Below are 12,341 nucleotides of genomic sequence, written 5' to 3'. Positions count from 1 at the left end.
GGAGCGTCAGCGGCCTGTCCCTAACACAGACTCGCTCCAGCGGTACCGCGCGCCCCAACATGGGGGCGTCGCGCTGCTGCCCCCCCTCTCCCAGACCGTCTTGCTCTCCACCCCAGGCTGTTACACAATCAGTCAGAGTTGACCGTCCTCGCCCACCCCCCCCCACACACCTCCTCCTTCCCTTACTCCAGGGGAATGCAGGACGCCCGCCGCGCTCTCTACCCATCATGCCCACTGTTTAACGCTGGGCTGGCCACTAGACGGCTGACCTCCAGCACAGTTGGAGGCCCTCTGCCCCCCGTCTCGCTGTTACCCCGTGATCGTCTGCAGCAGGCACATGGATCTCATCAGCTGCAGCGCGGCTCCTCTTCAGTGGAACTGAACGAAAGTGCACGTCCGTCTCGCCCCCAGACTGAGCACTCCCATGGCTTAGGAATGCTGCAGTGGCACTCCTGGACGTGGGAGACGTGTACTGTAATGATAACTTATTCCTAATTAATATCTTCACATTGTTTTTTTTTGTTTACTGTTATAATAGACGTTCTTACTGCTCTAGAGGTACTGTAGCTGGTATTATTAGATTAGATTTTAATCACAAGCATTTTTTTCTCCACTTAATCAGTCTGTTCCTTTAACAAAAAAAAATGATGGCTTCTGAAGCCTGACTGTGTTTATTTATATATTTGGGGGGATTTACACAGCAATTACTCCCTTGACCTGCTAATGCAATCATGAAACACATTAAATAGCACCAAATGCATTTTTAAAAAGCTTTTAACTCTTTCTCCTGCTGCTGTTTGTGAAAATCACTGCATTTTTCTTTTTAACTGAATCCAAGAAATTACCTCACATAAACTAAGACACAGTTCTGGCAGACATGGCTCCTGATTGTGAAAGAGCACTGTGCAAGATTCTAGACAGCATGGGAAAGTATTTTGTGTTACATAACATAAAGCCATTTGATACACTGTGATACTGTCAAAGTGCAAACACAAGACAATTCACAAACTGGCATAGAGCTTATCTAGCTCGTTTAGTTTTTAGTAGCTAATTAAAAAGAGGTATCTTGAAGAAAGCCAGGGTATTGGCTTTGACAGCATGGCTGGGTGGCTCGTTCTGGACTCGCACAGCTCACAGTGAAAAGATGTGCTTCCTGTTCTCAGATTTAAACGCGTTGCCCAGCAGGTCCATAGTGCTGATCTTGTCAGGGCTAGAGTGACTGAAAAGAGCAGGATCAAGAGAGCTCAAGGCGGCACTGAAACTGTTTCTTGATTAAAAATGACTTTCAAGGACTAAGAAACCTCAGAATGTGGATTTATTCAGGACAGCCCACTGCAGTGGTGTGTAGATCTTCATTCACTCTGTCCACAGGCAGCCTTTTCTTTTTACCACATGACAATGTCTCAATGCTGCACTGGTCTAGCGTGTAATGCTGCTACTCCTACTGTACGTCTTAACCCAACAGGATTGCAAAGTTCCAAAGACTTGCTTTACAGCCAGAACTGTTTGACAATTCCCAGAATAAATCTTTTCTTTTCAAACTTATAAGGCCCCTGACAAACCCCCATGTGCAAATAAATGAGCAGTTTTTTTTATTTCTTATGAAAACCGCTTGGTGAGAGGAATGTCTGCCTCTTTTAAAGGTAGCTTCACTTTCAGTGTGACAGGAATGCATTTCCTAATGCAGAAGGGCTGCTATGAGCTGCTAGAGGCAAGATATTATCTTAGCAGGAAACTGGATCCTCCCCCTTTGCTTGAAAAACCCAGTTGCCACTCTGCCAAAAACGTGAAAATCCTCTGAAATTCAATCCACCTCTTTGAAAAGCCTCCTGGGGTTTGGTCAGAACTGGCTGAAGCACAGTAATTCAACAGTTTTGTTAAGTTAAGACCGATCTGCTACTGAGACACTGCTGGATCTGCAGTTCCCTTCCCGATACCAGACCTCTCTTTTGTATCCCTCTTGGTTGAAGTACTGGCACAGCTCTGACCATTCAGGAGCTGGCCGTTTTTGTGGTCTGATCATCCTGTATGTGCAGATATGTTCCAAAATACAACAATACTGTACTGTCTTTGCTGGCTGTGTGCATCATGCATGTGCATGTGCAGGATTTAATGTGCTGCAATTATAGTAAATGTGCCTCATTCAATACTCTTCTTGTTTGTTTGACAGGTGCTTTTATCTAGAGCAACTTTCGTAGTTTGCGCCAATACAAACAATTTCCTCATTAACACAACAGTGTGATTTAAAATATGAAATGTATGATCAATTATTGTTACAGCCTGTTTTCCATATTGTTCTTGTACCTGTGATTGTTGCCAGTGTGCTTCCCTGATGTTGGTAATGAACCACTATTAGCATTGCATATCTTGTTCCACTTTTCTCTTGAATTGAACCTTGACTGTTCACAAAGGTGACATGCTTAGAGTAGATCATCTCCTTTTTTTAAACAATAGTGAAACAGTTTATTCAAGGTATGTAGCTGTGGCTTTCTTGATCAGTGTCTTGTTGCCTGGGTATTTATGAGCACACCTGCAGCCCATAAATACCCAGGCAACCTGTACCTTGAGACAGCTCTCCAGAGCCTCACACAGGCCAGGGAGAGGTACGCAAATGTAGAACGTCTTGCAGATGAGAGGAGGGCATTTGGTCCATCTTCCTCGTTTGGCTGCTAGCCACTAATTGATTCTGAAATCTCACCCGGCTGCCACTTGAAGGACTGTCTGGCAGTACATGGTTTGATATTGAGTGAAGGCAGGTGATCTGACAGCAAATGTAATTCCTTCTTGCTGTTTTCTAGTCTGAGTGTCTGTGCGTAGAGATGGTTGAGGTGGAGAGATGATGATTCCCATTTTATTGTAATTTAATTGCATAGTGTGGAGTTGTTTTTGCTAAATGCTGTTGCATTACTCCGAAACTCCAGGGATGTTTTTCGACAGTTGTTACAGATTCTGGTTCCCAATGTGGGTGAAATACAACAACAGCAAAAAAGAAATACACACTGCGAAGGGAACACAAGCATAGTCACATCTGTATTAAATTTGAAGTTTGGAGGAACCACAGAGCAAATGGGCAAGTGAACACCCAGCCCCCTCCCGAAAAGAAACATCGCAAGATTTAATTGCCACCATCCTGGCATTTTCTCATCCTAACATCTCCTTATTTGAATAAGTACCATCTGACAGGTCTAAACCCACCACCCCTAACCTCTGCAGGGTCTAAATCCAGTTTTTTAATTCAGACCGTTTTTTAAAAATTGCAATAAAAACAACAACCCAGTTCAGGCAATTTTCATATCTGATTTAATCGTTTTGATTGACATAATGAAAACAGCATGTGAAACGCTCCCTTTTCAAATGAGCTCCACATGTTGAAGAAGAAACCCGAAGAGAGGAAATACTTACATTCTCTGTTAATCCTGTTTACTGACTAGAGGAGGGACAAAAATCCCGAGACAATCTTGTCCTAAACAATGCCCCATCTGAGAAGACAGGTACAGCAACAGCCGTATGATGACGGATCAAAGACAATACCAAGCACGCCTCTGTGATGTGCTATTATGCATTTCTTGATAAATATCTTGTCAGGGTCTGGTCTGCGTTTGCTGGAGGTCTATGTGATGTTGGAGCATGATACCTTCTCTGGAATCTCTTTTGTAACAGTCCCAGCCAAAAATGTCATATAGTCTACAGACTCGGGGAATCCACTAAAGAAATGGCATGAAATGGATACTTAAAGAGAGCTAGTTTGTCTGGCAAACCAAGCCCTGAAAAGTCCCGTGCAGCAATTCGCAGTAGAGCAAAAAGAAAGCGTTTTTTGGTTTTCCCTTTCAAAGAAAGGTACACGTAATGGCCCTGACCAGCTACTCAAGTTCAGCTAGTTTGGTAGACAGCAGGCTGTTAATTGGCATATTCAGTAACAGAGGTTACCAAGAAAATGTTAGGGCCGTGTGAAGTCATAGAGATTTACAGCCCTGAGTCCACAGCCCAATCCTTCAAAGTAAATTAACCTCATTTTGTGACAGATGATGTGTAAACAGTTTGTATCTGTCAGCATTCACTGCATTTCCTGATCTGCCTGCAAACTTGTACACGAGAATTACAGAAAGAACTGCCAGCCAGCCATGACGCTGGCTCTCCATTTGGCAAAACACGGCTAGGGCTCGGCCCCCAGGGCTTTCCAGCTACTGGGAAGACCAGTGACTTGCTGGGCCAGCAAGACTCACACCTGGTGCGAACTCCAGTGGCTCAGAAATTGGTTCTCGTGGTTGTGTTCGACTGGAGCTTAGGACTGGAGGGCCACGTCTTAGGACACAGACAGAAACACGCACACACTAACACGAGGGTCAGTTTCCACAGATTCCAGTTAACCTCCCAGTGTGTCTTTGGACTGTGGGAACAAACTAGAGCACCCAATGGAAACCCAGGCAAACAAAGGGGAACATGCAGACTCCACACAAATCCAGTGGGTGATTCTACCATGTAAAAAAAAAGTAGAAGTTGCCTTTCAGGCCATTTTTGGCTTCCTACTGGCTAATCCATTCCAGCCTTGAATCCTGGGCTCTGTAGTCTTGATGCCTGTTGCACTGATACTGGCACCAGATGTGCAGTAAATGCTGGGACAGTGTGCTGGAGTAGTAGTGTGCCTTCATTACACCATCAGTGTCTGCAGTGTTTACAGCCCTCTTAAAATGGCTCAAATGGCACTTGAAAGACTGGCGTAGGTCGGAGGTGAAACCTGGAAGTCGTTCCTGCAGATGGACTGTCCTCGCTCTCCTTCTGCCACAGTGATGCGGAGGAGCGAGGGAGGGTTCCGCAGACAGTCAGCGACGGGGAAAAACTCCTTTTGTAGCAATGAAGAAAATTATCCAACTATCCATTTTCTATCTGCTTCATCCAATTCAGGGCCACGGGGGAGCTGGAGTCTATCCCAGCAAGCAAGAGGCGTAAGGCTGGAACACCAGTTTATCGCAGGGCACACATGCACACTCACACCAGGGCCAGTTTTCCCAGAAGCAAATTAACCTATCAGCATGATTTTAGACTGTAGGGGGAAACCAGAGGAAATCTACTGTATGCAATCATGGGAAGAACTTTCAAACTCCATACAGATGGCACCCCAGGTCCGGAACTGAATCCAGGGCCTCAGCGCTGCGAGGCATTAATCCTAACCACTGCGTCACCCAAGAAAATTATTCAGGGTGCAAAATTACTTAATTTGGTAATTACATGGGTGGGAAGGGTGTTTTGGTTATCGGCATCCACATTGTGACTGAGCCTCTGTCCAGCTCATCTGCCAGGCTGACTCACACCTATAGTCTTCTGACAGCAGGCAGGCAGGCAGCCTCAACATCCTTTAGCAATATGAATTTCAAAGGTAATGAAGAAGCAAAACGGGGGCTAGCCTTTTCTCTCCTTCCTCAGGACTCCTTTCCTCACCAGGTCCCGGAGGAGCATTTCACATTAGATGTTTTTTGTTTATAAGACAGAAAATAAACTGCAGCTGTGTTTCATTTCATGCTGCTGAAACTTGAGCACTGTGCCCCTCTCTGAGGTCAAAACCTGGCACTTTGAAGTACAGGCATGGCAGTCTGAGGAAGGGCTGAAAGCTCTTGTAATTGCCAGCGTATAATGGGCCTGTTTGACTCCAGAAGGGATGTGTAAAACACACAGAGCGCTTGTGTTTCTGTAGTGCTGAGATGAAGACCACACTCCTGGCCACCCCAGTCCAGCTGCCTGTTCTCAGTAGATACAGAGCAAGAGATCAGCCCCTTTTGTGCCCGTGCTGTACCTTCACTCTCTTTCAGAAGAACAGAGAAAGAAAGATGACTGCTGCTGACAGTTCTTTTCTGCACAAGCAGGTTTTCTTTTTAGGTTTTAGGTTAGAAGGTTCAGGGTTTCTGTCGAGGTTTTTGGTTTGCAGTGTTTTTGAACCCATGCAGGTAAAGAGCAGCTTTTGGCTGGGGTGGAGCTGCAGTATTAGTATGTCAGTGATCTTTCCCAGCACACTTGAGGGAGATATTTATCCAGAATGATTCAGCCCCGACATGAAAATTTACTTCCATGATATCTTTCTGCTTTTGTCACAGATTTACTGTTTTTTTTTTTACCATAGTGTTTCGTACTTTGCTGCACTAGACCATGGAAATGCTGTGCTGTGATATTTTAAACATGCCTCTGAAACATTTATCATGGTGTAATATGGCATTCTTTCTTGTATACCTTTTGAATCGCCAATTATTTTGTTTTACCCACCAGATGTGGAGTTCTTTGGTGCCTCTGAACAGAGCACTACATTAAACGGACAACAGTCTGTTTAGTCCAATTTGCAGGATCTTCCTAATTGAGAATACCAAAAAGAATACAGCAGAATAACAACGTGGAATTTAATACAGCAAGTGGGGTGACGTGGTGTACAGTAGATTAATTAGTTGTCTAAATTATCTTAAAGAAGAACCACTGTTCTTCTGTTTATACATTTTTTTGAAGGGGTTTCCTGCTGCTCATTCTTTTCGCTTCAACATTTTTACTGCTGTTGCCCTGCAGAAGAAGAGGCATTTGAAAACTGCGAGCAATCCCATGCTGAAGCAACGCCGAGGGAACCTCCTGTACCCCATGGGATTGAGAGGAACACGAACGATGACAGAACCCCTCTCAAGATGGACTCTTCAACGCCAAGCAAGAGCATAACATGTGAGTGGGAAAGATGGATCTGCAGCACATCAGTTTCTCAACAATCCATGTTGTGAAAGTAACAGGGAGGACAGAACCACTTCAGAACTCGCCCCAGGTCTAGAATAAGAAATACGTTTTCAGTGCACTAGGACGTCTGCTATCTGCAGCAGCTACGCGAGTTAAAAAATAATCTCTTAAACCTCATAACTGGTATCTTTGTTAAAGCAGGACAGGATGACTAAGAGCCTGGAGATACTGGGCTCTTTTCCCAGCACCACCTCTGAGTCATCCTTGGTGTGACCCTGGCCAGACACACCCGTGTGCCGAACTGGGTCAGGACAGGACATTCTCGCTGGCAGCCTTGAGCATCCTCTGCCATCCCCGTTTAAAAGCACAGTCCACACCGCACAGATCCCTGCAGAAGTGTGGGGAAGCAAAGATCCGAAGGCTGGGAACTTGTACACGAGAATTACAGAAAGAACTGCTAGCCAGCAGGCTGTTATAAATTAGGGAGAACTTTGGAAATTGCATGCATTATAATGGGGTGAAACTCTCTGGACAAGCTCCAGAAAACAGACTTATTCCTCATGCGTATCACTAATAAAACGCGGCTTGTCTTAATTTAGTGAAGCGAATAAAGTTGACCAAAGGAATGAAAACACATTTGAATTATTCTGAATGCGTTATGAAGAAGCATGTTAACAGCAGGTGAGCGAGGACTGTTGTGGGCTGAGTTCCTTTCTCCTGTACCCGTGTATTTAGGGTTTTTCAGTAGGAGTGCTACTGAAGATATTTTAGACAAAACTTTGTAAACACAGCTCTGTGGGTGGTCCTGTGAAAGAGCTCCAAGCTTTATCTCCCAAGTGTTTGCAGCTATCTGTCCTGTGAGCCTTAAAGAAGCAGCTGCACTTCAGTTTTATCTAGTTCCTTCTTTGCCACACTTCTCTTCCTCCAATTCAGATGTTCTGTTCCAGTAGAAACAGCCTGTGTGGGGAATAAAAAATGACAAAGGGCATCAGTAGGGTGAAGCTAATTAGATTCACATAAAAGAAGATTTCTCCAGAGAGAAATTATCTTGAGCTTTTGCACAACACTAATCGACTTCCTCAGCGCACACCCTCGGATTTTCAGAGAACTTGCTTTCTTTGTGCAGAATGTTTCTCTACGTCCAGGAAGCCAGCCGTGAGGGGTATTTTCAGAAGGTGTTGTTGCTTGCTGTTCTGGCACTTAATGCTGACAGCTACAATGTGATTCATGCGGGAAGTGGGATCACATGCTGTACATGTCAGGCGGGTGCCTTTCAGCTGCAGGAAGCTGTTCGAGAAAGGGATCTCGGTGTAGATGTAGGTTCTTCTATGTCCTCAGTACAATGTGGGGAAGCATTAGAAAAGCAGACTGAATGTTTCAGTGTGTAGGGTAGATGTGGAATTTAAATCGGAGGACAATAATGTTCAAGTTTTGCTACGTACTTATAAGACATCATTTACAATTTTGTAGTCGGTCTGTAGTCATCACCCATAGAAATACAAGACCAACAATCCTTAGAGGCTTGTTGTACACAGACAGATTAAAGGAGTTAAGTCTCTTTAGTCTAGAACAGAGGAGACTAAATGGAGATTTGATCCAAATATAGTATATGAAATCCTAAAGGGTTAGAGAGATGAAAAATGGCTTAATGGTGGTTAAGACCAAGCTCCTTTAACAAGCAGGTAGCTTACAATTTATGATCATTTAACTATTATGCAACCAGAAGAGCCGGATGTGTTCCTTTCTTGTGTTTTATAAGGATTGAAGAAGAGATGACAACACAGACTTGAATTAAAAAGTTGAACAAAGGAATATGCAGGAGAGAAAGAAAAAAAAGCAATCAAAGAAGTGTAGATTGCTCTCCTTCTGCTTTGAAAGTCACTGAAAGTCTCTTCTTTCTTCCAGTCTGTGGTCTTCTTCATATGTGATTCTAGAGCTGTACAGTGTCATGGCGTTTGCATAACCTGCAGTGCATTCTTGCTGCTCATTCAGTTTTGAAACAGTGACCAGCTGCTGGGTGATGTAATTCAGCAGCATGTGGTGCTGAAGTAATGCTAGATACCACAGTCATGGCTTGTCTGCTGACACATCGCAGGCTCCGGAGTTTTTACAAGTCCCAAGTGTTGTAACCCTAATTACGACCGGCTTATTAGATTCATAGGATGTGTGAGTAGCTGCCATTTCCTCCGTCTTTCAAAGGTGTGAAAAAATTCAGAGCCCCATTTGAGATGAGAGATTATGACCCCCCCCAGCCTAAAGTCACACCTCATGTAGCCAGAGGAAAAGCCAAGGCCCAATTTAAGAAAAAAAATCAGAACAAATTGTTCCTGCCAACCCAACCTATAATCAGCCCACGTCCAAAATAATTAATAAAATCCTGCTATCAATTTCAGTTTATTCTCACTGATTTTTGGGGTTTAAAATACTAGTCCACAGTTCACTACAAACCAAACAGCTCTTAAAGCTGATATTTAATGAGGCAATTTGGTCTAGTGGTTACGACAGAGAGCCAGAGAAGTCTGAGATGCCGTCCAAGTGCGCTCTGCTCTGAGCCTCAGCAGGGTGCTCTGTGCCCAGAGAGGGGTCTGTCGCAGATCTTACCTTCAGAAGGGACTCAGAGCTACACTGTCATCTCTTACACTGAAGAAATCACTCAGGTACTGTAATTATTCCCCTGATGGATGAGTTTTTATTTTGGCTCTTTGGTGTCTGCGCTGGGTATATATAACTATCTCTCTGCCGTGTCTTTTGTAAGCTTGCCTCACGGGTGACAAATCATATCCCTTGAGCATCTCTCCTTGTTCTATTTCCTCAACTGTCCCAGCACATCACCTACAGCATCTTAGTGCCTTAGTCTTGGTGATGTGTGGAGTGAGGATGTAACTCTGAAGACCCCATTATTTAAAAAAGGCATAACGACTGACACTTTTATACTGTACATCATTTTTTTTGTTCATTACCTTTATGAAATTCATTGGAACTCAAACGATTCATTGAACTGAAATGATTCACTTCAGTAAAACATTTCATAATCTTAATAATTTGATGGTATCTAATGGAACATTTTAACGTGCCTCGTATTGAAACAAAAAAAATGTTTCCAACCTATAACTAGTTCTGTTCTGGTAGAGGGGAGTAATTACCTTTTTTATTAAGGAGGCACATTTCCTAGTAGAGTAATAGAAAAATTAAAAAGTCAGTAGACGGAAACATCTTGCAAGGTAATTAATTGTGCTGTATACACAATGTTGTCCTAAATTAGCTGCATGGCATGGGCTTTGCTTTATGAATTTAGGCAATTGTCTTATTGAGAAAGAATCCAGCAGTTTAGACAAGCATGTGGTCAAAGCGCCCGGTTTGGACACGTAGTGGAGATGGGATGCTGGTTCTGGACTTGTGAAAATCTTATATCCGAGGGTGAAAGGGCAAAGCTGGTTTGTGCTGGAAACGCCTTGAGGAGTACGCAATACAGTGAACACGGTGTGCTCATGTCAGAGCTGTGAAAACTTGGCATCACTGACATCATCTTCTGGGGAGACTGGCTGATAGAGAGCCCTCTGTTATGTCAAGGCTATAAAATCACGCAAACAGAATTGCATCATCTGTGTTTATGAGGAGCTTTGGTTTTTAAAAGATCCTTTGAATCTTAAAAGGCTGTGGCCGCATTGTTCCTTTGAATTGGAGAGTGTCGGAGATTATTAAGAGAGAGGAATTATTGGTTTATGAGATGCATCATAATAAAATGGAAGCTGTGAACACATTCCAAGCACAGATGCTCTAGTGCAATATAATGACATCAGCCTGTTACGCGTTTTTGGAAACGGGAGGCCTGATAGGCTGTCTGGGCACAGAAAGACAGAAAGACACTGGGCCTCTCCGAGCATGATGTGACGTCTGTCGCTCATGTTTTTGATCTAGCAAGTTTTAACAGAAAATACACTTTTTACCTTCCTTAGAAGTTAAAACGGTTAAATAGCATTGTCTGATATTTCAGGAGTTACGGTTGTTCTCTACCAGAAAAACTGTTGGCTTACTCACATGTTTTAGACATCATGGCTGGTGTTTCACTCAAGATAATGGAAATTCATAGTATTGATAGTTTTTTTCTAAGGCCACAGTATTAAATAACCTGTTATATCCAATTGTTCAATTTGCATATTTAGTTTTATAGACCTTGATGATTGAAAAGCATTAAGCTGTCCTTTCAGCGTGTTCTTTTTCAGAAGTGTTTATTGACCAGATAAAGGATGCTAGGAGCAGCTGAGACACGTGTACAACACAAAGTCTTTTGAGATTTATACTGAACATCACACTTAAACACTCCCCATCCTTAAAACCTTAGTTGCAAAATTGGTTCAAATGATAGGTCATTTAATATTATTAGACTGATTATTTTGAATGCTGAATACAATTAATACTGAATAAGAAAACAAGCAACTTACATTTGTGCCTGTTTATAGAGCCAGATATTTTAGAGAAGCAATCTGATTACATTACCTTGCTGAAGGGTTCAATCGCAGTGCTCCTGTGCCCTACCTGGGATGTGAACCCACAAGCTTTCTCTTACAAGTTTAGAGCCTTTGTAAGGCTGCTCTTATATACTACTGAAAACAGCTCTAATATACTAAACAATATACTAGCTCAAGTCTGTACAGTGTCTAAAGTCTGATCTGGTCTTCAGCTGGGCAACATAATGTCTGAAGGTGTAAACGGAAAAGCACAAAAAGCTGGATCACTGTAAAGGAAATTTAAGGAATAATATGTCTGTGTAAAATTCTGCATGATTCTGGCACTGAGCAGCTTTAATTTGCCACTGGTCTGCTACAGCCTCCTCCCCGCAAACACACAACAGAGCTGCCACAGTCTAAGCCTAATTATATTTCCGTTTTATATTAAACTTTCGTAAAGGTCAATCGTTTAAAAAAAAATGGAGTGCCGCATCCTCTCTGGGATTTCTGCCTCTTCCAACGGCAAGTTTGCAAAGCAAAACGCCGCCGGTTCAGCACCTGTGTCCCTCTGCCTTTTTGGATGATCGGACGAGGCTGTAAGCCCCGTCGACGGGTCTCTGCAGAGGCTGCTGGAAACTTCGATACTTTGCGGAACCAAAACACTTTGCCTGATTGGCAACCCATGTGCTGCACCAGGCTAAGCAATAGGGAATCACTGGGCTGGAGGAGTGACAAAGAGCAGCAGAGTTGATGGAGGCTCAGCGACAGAAAGCCTCCTAAGCATTTTAAGTACCTTGGAGGCCCCTTTGCGCTAACATACCTCCTCTGTTCGGCTGCTCCGTATTTTAACCTCTTTTCCTTTGTCATGCATTTTCTATTTACCCTGCTTTCCTATAGAGCAACTTCCAGCACGTTTTGCCCAGCGCGTTTAATACAGTACGTGTACTGTAGGTGCTGCCTGCAAACTCCAGCCCCAGACCAGGCTGTAAGCCACTACAGCCGAGCCCGTAAGCAGCTTCCTGAAGGTTATGATTTTTCACTTAACAATAGTCTCAGCAGGATTTAAATTCCCTGGAGTGAAAAACGTCTGCATTTATCCACTGACCCGCTCCCAATCACTCCAAAGGAATGCTTCTTTTTTTTTTTCTCGTTCCACTTGATATTTAAGAGAACATTTATTCAATCTTCGCCGGG

At 43.4% G+C, this 12,341-nt stretch overlaps 1 protein-coding gene across 2 annotated transcripts in view; it reads left to right on the top strand.

Annotated features, from left to right (window-relative positions):
• The window catches only part of mdfi (MyoD family inhibitor), a 33,144-nt gene that overhangs the window by 7,865 nt on the left and 12,938 nt on the right, over positions 1-12,341 (top strand). For both annotated transcript variants that reach the window (XM_015342598.2, XM_015342599.2), the window contains exon 3: positions 6,544-6,690. In XM_015342598.2, the coding sequence (XP_015198084.2) occupies positions 6,544-6,690 (147 nt within the window). The remainder of the gene's footprint in view (positions 1-6,543; positions 6,691-12,341) is intronic.

Source organism: Lepisosteus oculatus, chromosome 5, assembly GCF_040954835.1.
Source record: "Lepisosteus oculatus isolate fLepOcu1 chromosome 5, fLepOcu1.hap2, whole genome shotgun sequence".
Lineage (NCBI taxonomy): Eukaryota > Metazoa > Chordata > Actinopteri > Semionotiformes > Lepisosteidae > Lepisosteus > Lepisosteus oculatus.
The sequence above is the reverse complement of the archived record's forward strand: the minus strand, read 5'-3'. Positions and strand labels throughout refer to the sequence as shown.